The sequence below is a fragment of the Ambystoma mexicanum genome, chromosome 4p (genome assembly GCF_040938575.1).
Source record: "Ambystoma mexicanum isolate Mex_15411 chromosome 4p, UKY_AmexF1_1, whole genome shotgun sequence".
In the NCBI taxonomy this organism is placed as follows: Eukaryota; Metazoa; Chordata; class Amphibia; order Caudata; family Ambystomatidae; genus Ambystoma; species Ambystoma mexicanum.
The window spans coordinates 678,837,946-678,854,348 of record NC_090927.1 but is presented as its reverse complement, the minus strand read 5'-3'; the positions used below and the strand labels follow the sequence as shown (position 1 = coordinate 678,854,348).

The 16,403-nt window shown below is 44.0% G+C and overlaps 1 protein-coding gene across 1 annotated transcript in view; it reads left to right on the top strand.

Moving 5' to 3' along the window:
- ASRGL1 (asparaginase and isoaspartyl peptidase 1) overlaps positions 1 to 16,403 on the top strand; it is a 568,063-nt gene that overhangs the window by 494,172 nt on the left and 57,488 nt on the right. The window contains exon 7 of the mRNA XM_069606224.1: positions 8,263 to 8,373. Within this exon, the coding sequence (XP_069462325.1) occupies positions 8,263 to 8,373 (111 nt within the window). The remainder of the gene's footprint in view (positions 1 to 8,262; positions 8,374 to 16,403) is intronic.

Sequence of the window (16,403 nt, the reverse complement as noted above, 5' to 3'; positions counted from 1 at the left end):
TTATACTGCAGTGTCCACTATCAAGGCAGCCAACACACTGGCGATCCTGGCCAGGTACGACAGGGAGTTGTGGTACAAGCTGGGGCCTATTCTGGAGTTCCTCCCAGATAAGAAGATGGAGGCAATCGCTCTCTTCCAGGATGGGGAAGTGGCATCTGATAACGCCATCACACTGGCATTGGACGTCGGCAACACAGGGTTCTGGCAAATGGGGAATGGTGCCTGCCTTCGTCACCAAGTTTGGATGAAAGCCACAAATTTCTGTCATGAAGTCCAAGAGAAGGTGCTGGACATGCTCTTCGACGGAGAGAACCTATTTGGGAAGGTCATCGATGAGTCCCTCCTGGCCATCAAAATGGATACATAGCCGGCCCGTTCCCTGGTAATTTTCCAGCAGCACCACTCTTCTTTTAACTCCTCCAGGGGAAAGTCGAGCAGTTCTTCAAAAGGTTTCTCCACTTCGAACTGTCAACCTTCCGATCCACAACTCAGGAAGCCTACAGAATCTGTTCCCAGGCCTACGGTAGCAGAGGACAGAGTTGTCGTCGCCCGCATGAGAGGATGCCAATGCCGAAAGAAGTCGAACCTACCGGGATGTCGGGCCCACGCACCCTGGTGAGAGGCCGGCTGACGAAGTTAGTCAGCGAGTGGAGAATGATCACCACCGACAGATGGGTGCTGGACGTGCTCGCCCAAGGACACCCTGGAGTTTCAACGCAGGTTTCTGCAATCCCTCCGGTTACCCTTCAGGAGCAGCACATCCCTCACCTCATGGATGAGGTACGGGCCATGCTGCGGAAAGGGAGCGATAAAGCTAGTTCCCCAGTGGCTCATGGGCTCTGGAGTCTATTCCAGAGGCTTTCTGGTCATAAAGAAGACGGTGCCTGTAGGCCCATCCTAGACCTACAATGTCTGAACAAATACCTAAAGTCCCAAATATTCAGGATGGTCAGTTGCAACACGTGCTTGACCAACTGCAAAAAGGAGCCTTCTTGTCGATGTTGGACTTGGAGGACGCCCATTTCCACATCCCCATTCACAAGAAACATCAGCGGTTTCTGCGTTTCGTGGTGCACGGACAGCACTACCAGTTCTAGGCCCTAACTTTCAGCTTGAGGTCTGCACCCAGAGTGTTCAAGAAATGCCTGGCACCAGTGGCGGCCCATCTGCGTCTAGAGGGCATACATGTATACTCATATCTGGATGACTGGCTGATTTGCACCTGTTCGTGGGAGCTGGCAGACGAACACACTGGGATTCTATGTCAGCTATCCGAAATCCTGCTTAACGCTATCACAGAACATGCGGTTCCTAGGTGCCAGACTCAATACGGTGTCATGCCTGGCGTCGCCTTCAGAGGAGAGGCTAGCAGCCATTCAAGGAAAGGTGCAACAGCTGTAGTAGACAGCCAGGGTGCGATCTATCAAGTCATTACTGGGCATGATGTAGTCCTGCATCGCTCCAATATTGCCCAAGGCACAGGATTTTAGAACCCCCCCCCCATACCAGGAGACGGTCCCCACAGACGCCTCCCTGGAAGGTTGGGGATTGCACACACGACCTCTGCACGCCAGAGGTCTGTGGCTGCCGGAGGAGAAGGATCTTCATATCAACATCCTGGAGCTACGGGCAGTGTTCTGGTCCCTCAAGTCATTCCTACCGTTTCTAAAATGCACAGTTGTGAGGATCTTCATGGACAACACCACCACCATGTTCTACATCAGGAAGCAGGGGGGCTCTCGATCCCTGGTGCTCACCAAAAAAGCACTGGACTTGTGGCACTGGGCCATCGGACAGGGGATGTTCCTCTTTCCTCTTCACCTGGCAGGAGTCAAGAACTCCATCAAAGACTCCCTCAGCAGGGAACTGCACTCCTGCCACGAGTGGGACCTTAGTCAGGATCAGGTGGACTGCCTATTCGTCAAAGGGGGCACGCCCCAGATCGATCTGTTTGCGACGGCAGCGCACTCAAAGTGACAGAGGTTTACCAGCAGATTCCACCAGCCGAGGAGCCTGGGGAACGCGTTCTCCTTATCTTGGGAAGGGCAGTTTCTGTACACGTTTCCTCCGTTCACGTTCCTGCTACGAGTCATGAACACACTCAGTGTCCATGCAAGATGATACTCATCAGTCCCGGCGTGGCGAAGGCAGGTTTGGTATCCCAACCTTCTCAGCCTGTCAGCGTCACCTCCGGTCAAGCTAGCAGTGGTTTCAGATCTTCTCACCAGAGAAGGAGGCGCAATCCTTCATCATGACCCAGGATCGCTGAGCCTGAGGGCTTGGCTCCTGCAGCCCTACAGTTTAGAGGATATGAGTTGCCTGCTGACTGCAGGAATGTCCTCGCCAAGGCCAGCGCATCGTCGACCTTGAAGTGCTACGATCACAAGCGGGAAGCGTTTCGCTACGTGGTGTCGATCTCTGAAGATTATCCCTCTCAGGGTCACTGCCACACAAGTTCTTCCATTCTTGCCATCCTGGGCCAAGGCCAGACTAGCACACGCAACTATCAAGGTACATCTGGCGGCTATCTCCCGCTACACCAGGTCTCCAGGAAGATCATCACTTTTGTCACACCGACTAGTCAAGGAAATTCTCAAAGGACTTTGTTGAGCTTTCCCGCCGGAGAAGGCTCCTGTCTCAGCTTGGGAACTCAATGTGGTACTGACGAGGCTGATGGGGCCCCCTTCGAGCCTATGTATCGGGCCCCACTCAAGTTCCTCTCATTGGAAAACTGCTTTCCGTGTGGCCATCGCCTTCACCAGAAGGGTAGGTGCAATCCAGTCCATATACTTGAAGCAATCATACCTGAATTTCCACGATTCTAGGGTGGTGCTGCGTACGCACCCCTCCTTCATACCGAAGGTTCAGTCGGAATTCCACCTCAACTAGCCTTTGGTGCTACCTGTTTTTTTCCCGAAATCTTCGTTGCCTGGGAAAGGGCCTTGCACTCGCTGGATGTTGCTCATGCCCTGAAGTTCTACATGACACGCATGAAGAGTTTTCGTAAGACTTCACAGCTGTTTATGAACTGTGGTCCTGTGAACCATGGGAAGGCCATGCCAAAGGCTTCCATTTCAAGTTGGCTCTCCGGCAGCATCATGCACTGTCATCTGTTGGTGAACCGACCGTTGCTCGGCTGTCCAAGAGCCCACTCCACCAAAGCGATCGCTGCAACAACGGTGTTCCTGTCTGGTATGCCCCTCCTGCACATCTGCAGGGCTGCTACGTGGAGGTTCGCTCACACCTTCACAAAGTTAAACTGCGCCGGCAGGGATTCCAGGGAGGAATCCACAGTTGGCCAAGCAGTGTTACACAACCTGTTTGCTTGAGGTGAGTCTGTTCCAGGGGTAAGTGTAATTGCTTCTGTTGAGCTTTGTATATGAAAATCAGACTACCCTCTTCTCCTGTATTCGACAAAATTGTAGGCGCAAAGATTATCACGTTTTCAATGTGTATAGACCCAACTCAGACTCTGCTTGTTTTCACACTGGAAACCATACATTTATTTATTTCACAACTGGTTTCCTACATTCAACGTGTCTCGTTTTAAAACATATAACCACATGATTTTCATCTTCATAGACAACAGTTACTCTCATTCTACATGGGTTAGTGTACAAAACAATGGCATACTTCTTGTGCCATCAAATCATTGATTCTAGAAGTTCACAGGGGGTAGTCTGTGATTTTCATATACATAACTTTGTCCCCACCCTAATATATCACAGACCCCTCGACAACAAAAAATACAGGGTGTGACCTGCTATAGTTCTGTTGAGCTTTGCCACCTCTCGTGGTTGTGTGATGTTGTTCCGCTATGTATTCATTATTCATGAGCATATGAATCTGTGCCAGACCTCATGCTGGAGAAGGTTTAAGTTACTTACCTGTAACTATTGTTCATCATGGGTCTGGCATGGATTCACATGCGAACCCTGCCTCCAAACCCTCTGTGGCTCTTCTTGGTCATACTGCCACTTAACGTGCTTACCAAATCTGAAGATGGCTGCCAGAGGAGGGGCTTAGGGAGAGGACTGTCATTGGATGGGGCAGTATGACCCAGAGTACAGTTATTGGTTTAGAGAAGAAATACAGTTTTTACGTGAAAGTGTTTTTCTTTTACTGAGAATTCCCAGCCTGACGAGTGGGAATATTCATGAGCATGTGAATCCATTCCAGACCCATGCTGGAGAACAATAGTTACAGGTAAGTAACTTAAACCTTCCCACTTCAATACTTATCCTCCAGTGGCTCAAAGAGAGGTGGCACACCAATCCTCCTGGTGAAAGGGGTTTCATTCAGGGAATTAGAGACGCTGTTCAGCCCGGAGGGACGCTATACAGGGGTTAAAGGTATGTTGTTTGGATAATTATAAGCCTTTTATTTAGAACTGGAATCTAAGCTTCTCCCCTTCATTGAGGGTCAGCTGATCATCGGGGGTGACTTCAAAAGGGTCCCAGACCCCCTGCTGGACAAATCTCACCCACCCACATCAAAGGACTGTAAAATTGCTATGGGACTCCTCGACTAATTTAAGACTCTGTGAGTGGTTGATGCCTGGAGAGTGCTGCACCCGGGAGGAAAGGACTATTTCTTCTCACATGTACACCTTTAGGATATCGGGGCATCGAGGCGCTGTTTCAAGAAGGTGTCTTAGTTACAGGATGTGGGAGGCAATGCAAGGGTTACTTGTGTCATGCGCCTTACAAGGTGGCAGGACGATCATGGACATAAAAGAGAATACATGTAGTAATGTACAGTGTAGTGATCTTACACAAACAGCATAGTTTTGATTGCTTTTCTAAAGACCGCGTGGGACTCAATGCATATGATAGTGGGAGGTAGCAGGTTCCAATTGGTAGCTGCTATAACTTGGAAGCTTGAGCGGTTGTTGTGGCTAGATCTGGTGGATCTGTTTGAGGGGGGCGCAGATAATCTTTGCGAGAGATAGCAAGGTGCTGTGTCATGGCGACATTTGTGGGTAAGTGCCAGGGACTTAAAGAGGATGCGTTCTTTGACGGGTAGCCAATGGACAGATTTGCTGGTGGCCGAGATGTGGTCTCTCCTTGAGACCCCAGTGGCTGCTCTAAGGGTATTGTTTTGCAACGTTTGAAGTTTCCTGATGTTCTTTGCTGATGTGCCTAGTCGGAGTGCATTGCAATAGTCTAGGCAAGATCCTATGATTGCTCTGGCGATGGTGAGGGAGTTTTGTTGAATTAGGAATGGCCTGGCGGCCGTGATAAGTTTCGAGTGGTAGGCTGCTGCTGATTGTATTGCATTCACCTGTCTGGCCATGGTAAGATTTGAGTCTAGATATACTCCCAGGATTTGGACTGACTGGGATGCAGGGATGCGAGTGTTGTCGATGAGAAAGGAGTCATATTGTGATCCCATTTTCAGATTGTGTCCAGAGATCCAATGATTGAGTTCTGTCCTTTCACTGTTATGACAGAGCTAATTTTCAGCCATCCAGGTCTGGATGGTGGGGTAGATGGAGTTGAGGGTTTTTTGGTCAGCCTCGTAATCGCCTGTAATCAAATCCCTGAAAACAAGATCCCCTGGCCATGATGGGTTCACAACTAGATTCTACAAGCTCTTTCATCTCCAACTCCCGGCCCCCCTCGCAACTCTCTTCCACTCCTTTCACCTATCGTGCTTTACAACCCCATCAATGCAGAGCTCCTCAACCATTCTTTTACTAAAATCTGGTGAAGACCCTAGGGATTGCACTTCTTACAGGCCCATTTCCTTGATCAATATAGATACCAATATCTATTCCAAAGTACTGGCTAACCGCCTATCAACTGTTCTATAAAATAGACCCAGACCAAACTGGCTTCATATTGGGCAGATCAACCAGGGATAATATTCGACGAGCCTTGAGCATGGTGGAGGTAGCAGCCTCAGACCACCGCAAAATGGCTCTACTGGCCCTGGGTGCGTCCAAGGCAATTTGACAAAGTTGACTGGTCCTTCCTGCAACTGACCCTTGAGGCCTTCCAGTTTGGCCCACTCTTTCGCAAAATGGTCCTGGCCAACTATTGCTCACCAAAAACTACTCTGCAGGTTAACCAAAGATTAACAGCGCCCATGCCTCTGACTTGTGGGACCAGGCAGAGATGCCCTCTTTCCCCCTTACTGTTTGCCCTAATAATGGAGCCTTTAGCTCAGCGGGTTCAAAGTAACTCTGCCACTGAGGTTCGTGTAGGCCCTACACAGCACAAGCTCTCTATACGGATGATGTGCTGCTCACCTTAACAAATATCCAGCCCTCGCTGGAACAATCCCTTCGGGAACTACAAAGGTTTGGCAGGGTTGCAGGGTTCGCTATTAATTATGGTAAATCCTCAGCCTTAGGGGTGGGCTTGGCCCAGAAGAGAGAGAGGCCCTCAAACCTCTCTGCCCTATTCAGTGGAATGGGAAATCCATAGACTACCTAGTGGTGCATATCTTGGCCCTACCGGGGGAAGTATATGCAGCAAATTCCCCCTTCCCCCTTTTTAAAGAATTGGAAAAAGACCTAGAAAGGTGGACCTCTCTGGAAATATCACTAAAGGGGTGAATAACGGACTGTAAAATGAACATACTTTCTGCATTTCCTCTACCCTTGCTTCACTCTGCCCGTCCCAGTCCCGCTATCCCCCCTACAGCAGAAAATGCTTCGATTTATATGAAAGGCAAGAAAGCCAGGATCCCTAAAAAGGTAATGATAGGCAGCGCTCGCTTAGGAGCGTCGGGGGTCCCGAACCTACGCATATACCTTGTAGCTGCACAGCTGGCACAATTCCAAGCGTGGCTCTGCCAGCAGATTCCCTGAAATGGGTGGGTTTAGAACAATCATGGCTGCCGCTGATCCTCTGTTCCCTCTCTTACACGCTACCCCCCCAAAACAAAGAATGTGCCCTTAAATGACTCCTTTGTTGTTACAACCCCCCAGTGTGGGTCGCAAGGCACTTACCTGCACAAGTGGTGGGATTACCCCACCGCTCATGTCTTCTAGGAAGAAGTTCTCTCCGTGATTGAGGCCATCACCCAGGTCAAACCTCTCGAAAAAAAAACAATGTGATCCTCCTAGGTACCCCAATTCATGGGATTTACCCAAAATCAGGGGCAACCGCCAAACCGATCACTCGGCTCCTCCTCGCAGGAAGGATCACGATCGCCCTTACCTGGAAAACCACTGCGGGACTGCTAATATCCCTATGGTGGATCAAAATATGGGACCTCCTGGTGGCAGAGAAGGTCAGAGAAGCAGCCACGGAGGGTCTATTGCATCGATTCATAGATGTGCGAGTACCAATCCTGGATTCTGATCAAGACTTTCCTGCACACACATACTAACTGTGGCTGCCAAGCCTGCTCCTGCGGGACAACATCTAAAGAGGACTCTCCGCGGCATGTTACTACCGAGACTTGGGATGGCCAGGTCGGAGGGGCGAAAAGTTTGCAAGGAAGGGTAAGGGGAAAAATCTTTCAAAATGTATTCTGTTAAGTTATTGAACAATGCCATACATGTAATGCTGTTCTACTCAACCAATGAATATAACGGAATAAAATAAAGTAGTTGAAAAAAATAGTAGTAGTTAATAGTGGGAATTCATACTTACAAATACTCTACGTCAAATTTAGGAATTGAAGCAAATTACTCCTTTTTAACATTTATAATGGACAAAACCCGGGTGATGGGGTGGAGACTATTCATCTGGCTAAGCACAGTATAGCTTACTGGAAAGAAGACAATTCTTTGATCGCTCATCTTTGTGTGCAACCTCATCTCCAGTTCATGCGGCGGGTGTTTGTATCAAGAGATAAAAATTCCTTTGGACTGGATTGAAACAGATGGTTCTGTTTCTTTTTTTTGCATTTGCAACCTTTATTGGGGTTTCCTTTTCAAGTCATTAGTCGGTTGCCCAAAAAATTGCTGTAATCGCCTTTCCTTTTTGTTCTTTGACACTGGATGTAAGGATTACAACTAAGAACACGCTTTTGATTGGTTTATTGCAGAAATAAAAAATACAAACAGAAAATTTTAATGTGTTCAATCATTTCTCTCATAACTAATTTTAGGTGAGACTCCACACTTTGTCTCCTTGATCAGTGCAGTACATTTCTGCCATAAACCTGCTTGACCTTTTAAAATAAATTGTTTTATTCTGCTGTATTATTTTTGGTCAATTTCTGTGTTCAATGCGTATTAATACAGAGCAACATAGTTTCTCTGCAATATTAAAGGTGTTGCTGTAATTAATTTCCTTTATACAGGAAGCGGAGGCTATGCTGACAATTTTGTTGGTGCTTGTTCGACAACCGGGCATGGGGAGAAAATTATGACTGTGACTCTAGCCAGAATAATTCTGTATCATATGGAACAAGGTACCATTTTATTAATTTCATTATAGTAGCTCCTTTACATGTACCATGAGTATTTGTATCGGTTACTAACCTTCAGTTTTATTTCAAGTGACCGTGTTTGTTATAAATTGTTGAGCAGTTTTCCAAAGTGAGATGCTACTTTTTGCAAGTTAAATCAAGGGTCGATTTTCTTTCGAGTCTGTGGAACACTGCATAGGATCAGGCAACTTCATTCTGAAAAGCATAACTCGCAAGGTGGCCTTAAATGCATTCCAATTGTTATGGATAGAAGTGTCCAGTGTCCAGTGGGTTGTTATTGGTTGTAAATTCAGTAAAGGAGTTATTTATTTGTTGCATAAAAGAAGGATAATTTAATAAAAAGTAATTGAACCTCCATCGGCAAGCAAGATTAAGTTGAGGTTCCAATTCAAAGGACAGTAAGGGCTGGAGCATTGTCAGAAATGTCAATAGTGCCAATATCCGACTGAAGTCTAGAAGCAAGTGATGAATTAATGAATATATGATCCAGTCTAGATAAGAATTTATGAGGGGCAGAGAAAAAGGTACATTCCTTAACATCTGGGTGGCAGAAGCGCCAAGTATCAACAAGGGTAAGAACGTCTATAAAATTAATACATTTCTTATGTGATTTAGAATTAATGGATGTAGTATCAGATTTCCGATCAAGAGTGAAGCCGCAGATTTGGTTCTAATCACCACATACAATACGTCAGTCATAATCTTTATTAAAAAGGGTTTGTTTCAAATTAATCCCTAATGATGGTTCGGGGGCATTACGGCCGTAAATATTAAGAAGAAGAATAATAATATTGGCATAAAAAATGGACGAGCACCTAGATGGGTCATGTTGTTTGTTAATTAATTGAAAAGAGGTTATTTTGTGTATGAGAATGCTAATTCCACCTTTTTACCCCATAACCTAACCAATTTATTATTTTCCTCTACGTATTTGTTTTGTGAATGCAAGCGATGTAGACTTTACTTTTCCCAATATGACTGAGAATTATTTTTTAATGTTTTTTTTAACCCTTTAAAATTCCATGACATAACTCCAATACTCATTACAACAGAAGTTAGGAAAAGGGGATCATGAAAGAAGCATTTAAAACCATATATCAGAACAAATAATTAATGGCAAATAAAACGGAAGTAACATTGGTGGTCGAAAAGCACACCAACGTAAATGAACGTTTCCAGAGTATGATGAGCAATATTGGAGGGTAAAGTACCAACAAAAAGGTAGGGAACGTGAAAAGAAAAAGATTATAACCAAGATAATCGTTAAAGAGCAGAAATGGAAAAGATTAACATGCAAAATGTAACCTGAACAGAGAAAAGATTAGTTAACCATTAGGATTTGCCATAGAGAAGAACATAATAGTCCACTGTAGACCAATCAACCCAGTCAAAGCTGGCTAAATATGAATACAAGAATAATGAATTGGGCCATAAGAATGCAATATTGGTTATAACATAAAAAATGAACAAGTAACACAAATTATGAAGCAAAGTTACATAGTTACTAGGTTGGGGTTCCCTCGTCTGGATCAATTATCTTTTTAGGAGACCTGGATTTGTCTCAGTCTTTCAGGACCATCAAATAGGCTAGAAGGTGGATTGTGCTCAGATCTGTTCGTGGAATGATGAGATTTACCAGGTTTGAACTTATTACGACTGGATAAGTTATAAGCATGGAAATATTGTTGAGCGTTGGAGCTGGAAATTGATGAGGGGGCCGCGCCGGGTGATTTATCAAGTTACGAAGATTGAAGAGATTTAACGAGATCATATAACTCGTCAGGATTCAAGTATTCTTTATTGATTCCCCGAGGAGGTGTGATGAGCATTCTTGCTGGTTGTAATAAACCGTATTTGATTTCTTAACTCTTCAAGGCTGGTCTCATGTCCAAAGATCTCTTCCCTTTGCCCTGAATGGCTTTTGAAAATCAGGGAAGATAAATATGTTATTGCCTTGGAAGATTAAAGGAGAATGTATTTTAGCTGCAAGTAAAATCTGCCATGCTTGGTGGTGACACACTAGGCATGCAATAAGAGGTCTTGGTGAGGAGCTATTGGTGGTAAAACGTGATCTTATTCTGTGCGCCCTTTGAAATTCAAGAGGAGGAGAGAGACATTTTCAAACCTTTGGGGAGCCATTTAGTAAGGAACTTAATGGAGTCATTTTGTTCTGCATTTTCCGGAACCCCAAAAATTCTGATGGTATCCCTCCTAATTTGATCCTCTAAATTCTGCCTCCAAATGAAGTTTATGTTGCATTTGCTAAGACCTTCCAATCTGCCTTCAGAAAACAACACATCTTGCACTTCAGTTAGTTTTGAATGAATTGTTTTTATCTCATGTTTTAAAGTTTTTATGTAATTTTGCAGAGTTAAGGACCTGGAGTCCAGTATTGATATAGATGACGGGATAGTAGAATGCTCCAATTAAGTTTTCCATACCCTTATTAATAGAATACATTTCTCGTGATGGGTTAAGTCGGCTTTGTTCAGCCATAATGAATAATGTAAACAATGCAGTGCGCTTTTACACTTAAGTTCTTCAAAAGGAGGCACAAGTAGAAGAAATATGCAGACCAATATTCTTATATGGCTGGTAATATCAGTGACATGTCAGTAGTGAGTAGGCCTCCAAAGAAATGAAGAACTGGGTTCTCGTGTGCTGCGTCACACCGTGTCTCCACCTCAGGAGAGTGTGCCAGACACAAACGAGGAGAGCAGCAGAGGCGAGCCAAATATAAATATGACAGCTCACCAAAGGTTCTCCATCTGCACACCAAACGGCAAAAATCCTGGGGATATTTCTGAATGAGTTTATGAATGCTCATGTCCACACCCTCGTCTCTGTGTCCGTCCTGCAGCCGCTTCCATTTGGGAAACGCGCCAGAAAGAGAGCACTTTACCACAAATGCAGAGGCGAAAAATTATCACACCGGAGAGTGCCCTGACACCAAATAATGAGGTGATGGGAGTTTGCATACATCCTTATCGGGCGATCTGTTGCGCTCTGTCGGACGAGCTCAAGGATCAAGCGTCCATCTTGCTTGGTCGCAAACCACGCCCGCCCAAGGGCGATGCGTTTGCTGCTGTGCAAAAAATATAGCATGTGTTCCTTCAGCACGTAAGACTGCATGATAAGCAGTGATTATTCTGTGCAATGGAAGAATGTTATGAAGAAGCTTATTTAATGTAATACATTTCTTGTTTTCTAATATCACAAGAGGGGCCCATACAATTATTTCTAGGCCATTAACTTTGAGTGACAGCTGCACAGAGAAATCTCTCTTCCATTTCACCGCCTTTCAAGTCTCCCTCACTTTCATCCTGTTTCCTGTTGTCTCCACTTTTTCCTCCTTATTTTTCCTTTCCTCAAAGTGAGGTATCAGTCTTCCTAGGCCATGTGCTGCATTGTAATATTGCTCAGTCGGTTAATGCTGCCACTTCAGCGATCTGTATGAACTTTGAATTCCAGTGGAATTAACTCAGCTACCTGTGCTTATTAGGCAATGTTCATATTAAAGTTGTTAAACCAGTTACCAGTGCATAGAGGTGATTTAGTTCTTAGTGTACAGTATACATGCATACAATGTCCGTTAGCTGTTTTATATCACCTGTGGTATCTCTGATGAATTAAATCATTGCTAAAACCCCGCTATGGGCCTCCTCTCATGTGACCAGGGGAAGGCAGTCGCTACCTGATCCTGACACTGGGGACGGCATTATGAGGGAGGATCACATGGCAGGAGACTTCTATCTGGAGGAAATGGTAACTCCTTTGACTCATGATTCCTCCATTCTCCGTGAAACATTGATGGCATATTGTTAAGTAGAGCCAAGCAATGTAACTGCTATTCACATAACATCCCCTAGCTCTATTTACTTTCAGTTCTACAATCAATCAAACTTAAAACCACTATGGACTTCAAGATCCGTAATGCCTATAGTACTGGGATGAAGAAGATGAACAAAGAGTTGATGATGATCAATCATGCTACTAAGAAGACTGTGCGGCAGTGTTGTTTCACTTCAAATCACCTAAGCAGGACATTTAAATGGAGTAGCAGAGGCAGAAGGAGTCACATAGGCTGAAGCGGTTGGAGCTGAAGCAAAAGGGAGAGTGCCAGCAAAAGATGACGTGGGAAAAGAAGTAGTGTGGGTTTGCAGAGTACGTGCAGCAGGAAGCAGAGTCGTGGATGGCAGCAGGGAGAGAAACCCAGCTGTTCGGAAGACATGCTCTTGACCGGACATGAGTGGCCAGATGTGCTGGAGGATGCAGAGACCCGATTGAGCCAGTGGAGCTCCAGAAAAGGGCTGTGCAGACAGCGGCAGTCACAGGAGAGCTGTCAGTGATATGGCTGAACTGCACAGAGTTTTACGCAGCATCCAGGAGTGACACAGAGACACCAAAGGAAGTCGGTGAGTTGGCCTAAAGACAGTTATGTAGAAGAGCAGTTGGACGCATATTCCCTAACTCCATCCTCCCTCGCCACTGTCATACTGGAATGGCAGAAGAGCTGCTTGTGGGACCCCCTGTGTTGTTCCCATACCGCATTGAGTGTACAAGAGACGATCTGCACTCAGACAACCATGCCGAATGTACTCTCACACTGAAAGAGGAAGGATGTATGCACGCACCATTGGACATCATGGAACGCTGAGTAACATCGGACGAGGGCAGAGTGATGTCATGAAGATATATGAAGACATACTGAAACAATATGAAAAAACTTAAGAATGATATGCTATAATATGATGTGGCATTTATAACGCGCCTATACACAAGTTTTTCAATGTGTTCATTTACATTCATTGTCGATGTAACTGAAGCTACAAGAGAAATATGTACGAAATGATAAAATAATCCTGTATGCAAAAGAAGATAAAGTAACTTGGTGATCAATCAGTGCAAATATGCAGTAACGTAAGGTAGATGAAATACACAGAAGCTTGCTATAGAGGAAAATATAACATGGCAAGGACGGCCATGATAGAAAAATGGACACTGGCTCGTGCAAAGATTCATCCTAACTACTTCAGAGACAGACATGGCTGCAGAGTCGGCAGACACTCGAAAACAGCTTTGTGTGCAAACGAAGACAAGTCTATGATGGCCTGGGATCAAGGATGCTATTTCAAGGAATAGCTACAAAGCACTAAGGGAGGCAGCCAGATAAACCATGAGAATGAGACATATTTCTCTTAGATTAAAGAAGATGAAAACATGTGCAAGAGCCAAGTATTGGGCAATTAACAGTGGATGAGGCTCCTACAAGATGGAGTGAGCAAGTAAAGGCCAAAGGAGCAATAAGTCCCAGTATAATTGAATCAAATAGCAGTAAATAGTATGTCGAAAATGGACAACTTTGCTGTCTCCTCACAGGTGATGCAGAAATTGAAAACAAGGGTTTTTCATTAAGTTGTGATTGAAGATAGTGCTGTACTCATGCTTCCTTAAATGTCCCAGAACAGAGAAGTCTGCTAGGTGAACTACAGACGGGAACCTTTGGCTTTTGGTCAAGCTGTTAAGAGATGGCAGACTAATTGGGAAAGTGGGGAGCAATCTGACGTGACTCAAGCACCTGGATTTCGGTTTCCTTATGTGCTGCTAGCAGAGCCGAAAGTCTAAGTTTGGGTGGGAATGCCAATTAATCAGAGGGTCTACGGGGCAACTAGCTATACAATGTTGTATAGACCAATCCGCTGCCATTTTGTCTGCTATAATCAGTATTATACTTATCTAGAGGTGGTTCGAGGTGTGTCTTACAGATAAGAGACAGCCAATAATGTACTAATCCGGATATATTCTATAAGTAGATATGTTCCCCTTACCAATCCTCTCGCCAATAGGTTTTCCTATGTAGGATGACTTCATAAATTAAGTATATAGGGTTATAAGACATCTGTGTAATCAAGTTTGTGTGTGTGCAAACATCAGTCCGATGTCTGCCGGTGTACCCTGCTTCGTTAAATTGACAATAAAGTAGTACTTTGCCATATTTTTTGAGTCTTTTTGAGTTCTTTATTGGTAATTCCATCTAGCACAAGAGACGCTTTAAGGGGGTAGAGCACAGGTAACCCCAGGCCGCGCCGAGCAGAACAATTAACAAAAGACAATTTTGAATATCGAACAAGTAGAATAAAAGGGCAACACAGTGCAATTCCCCTTTCATGAAATATCAGCTTGGGAAAACCTGTAACCCACATTCCCAAGAAACTATAAATGAGACACTTTGCACATTAAAGAGGTGGTTTAAGAAAGAAACGTGCTGCCCCACTATGAAATCCATATGACTCTATATTTCTTACCTGAAGTGCAGCAATCAATTTTTACACAAGAAGTCCAAAAGATGCTGAAATTACAAGCCATTGAACCCTCCCATAACAACAGATCCTCCTCATTTGCGCTAGATGGGAAGCCAGAAGAAAGTTGAGAAGAAACAGTAAGTGCCCACCCACTGTGCGGCACTCGTGTCTCCTGCACACCTTTTGCTACTGGGTACCAGTCAATTTTTAAAATAGAATTATGAGTTTACAGAAAAGGTCCCCAACAGGAACGTTATTTTTGCACAGAAAGTTTCAATAAGATTTAAGAAATAACTTCCTCTCGGTTTCATAACACGAAGATATATATATATTTTGTTATTGCTTTTTTCTAAAAGTAATACGCACAGATCTTCTTCAATTAAGATACAGTATCCTAAACTGTATGGATAACATGATTGCACAGTTGGTGGCTTGTGTAATGACATGGCCTAAGCGTATTATTATCAGACACACTATCGCTTATAATTCACATCAATGACTGAGAAGGAACTCAGAATAACTTTATGTAGATGCAATATGTGTATATGAGATGTTTACATGTGGTTTAACATAGCGATCTGTGCGCAATTGTTTACCTATGCCATCATCACGAGGCGCATATGCCTGGATGACATGTATATAAAAGGCGGCCATCTTGTTTTTTACTGAATGGCTGTCCAAGTGGAGGAAGCAAGCGTGTTCTGTCATTCTCAGTGCTAAGAGGTTGCATATTTTAATTGAACATTCGCAACAGGCCTACTACGGACCATGTTATAGATAATAAGTAGTTTTATCCCCATTTTTCCTTTCTTGCCTTCATTTTTTACACCTACTTTATTTCCATTTACCTAAGAGAGGAAGCAGGTTGCACATCATAAGGGTCCATGATCCAAAGAGAGTTGGATTGGCTGAAGTCACTACCGTGATTCTGATATTTTTAAGCTAGGGTTCCCCCCTTTTCTTTTCATCAGAGTTTTATGAGATTGAGTTGGATTTTGGATTAAGTTGACATTGAATTTCTTGTATATGTTTGTTGACAGGATGCCATTACCTGTATAGAGGATTCATCTAATTTGTGAAGATTTAGATATATAGCTTGAACTGCTATTACAAGACTGACACCAGGTGAATGATCACAGATTTAACCTTGATATAACTAGAACAATGAAGTCACCAAAAATTCTTTGTTTTAAGAATTATGATACCTTAATATAATAGATATCCATATATGTTTAGATTGTAGATCCTTTCGAGGAGGAATAGGCAAGTCACAAAGAAAAACCCAAGATCGATTGCTCCTGGGGAAGGGAGTCATCCTGAAATGCGTAGAGCTGACAAGTCATCTTATTGTTTTTGTATAGATGTGATAGATGTTTTTCTATGTTTCTGTCTTTATTTTGCAACAAAAAAAAAGATAAAAAAATATGTTTGTATAATGAAACACAGTGGAAGTGATTTCTTAAATCTGTTTGACAATTTTTGGGCAAAAATTTGACCTTTTCTGTAAACTCATTATTTTTTTTTAAGAATTGACTGGTACCTAGTGGCAAAAGGTGTGCGGGAGACGCGAGTGTCCCACAGAGTGTGGGCACTTAGTGTTTGTTCTTGTTATATTCAACCCAGTGCCAGGGTTGTAATTCGCTCTCGCACCTTCTAAAGCCAAAGGTCATATTCACATATATTTAATTTAGGTGTGCTCCTCACTGACTT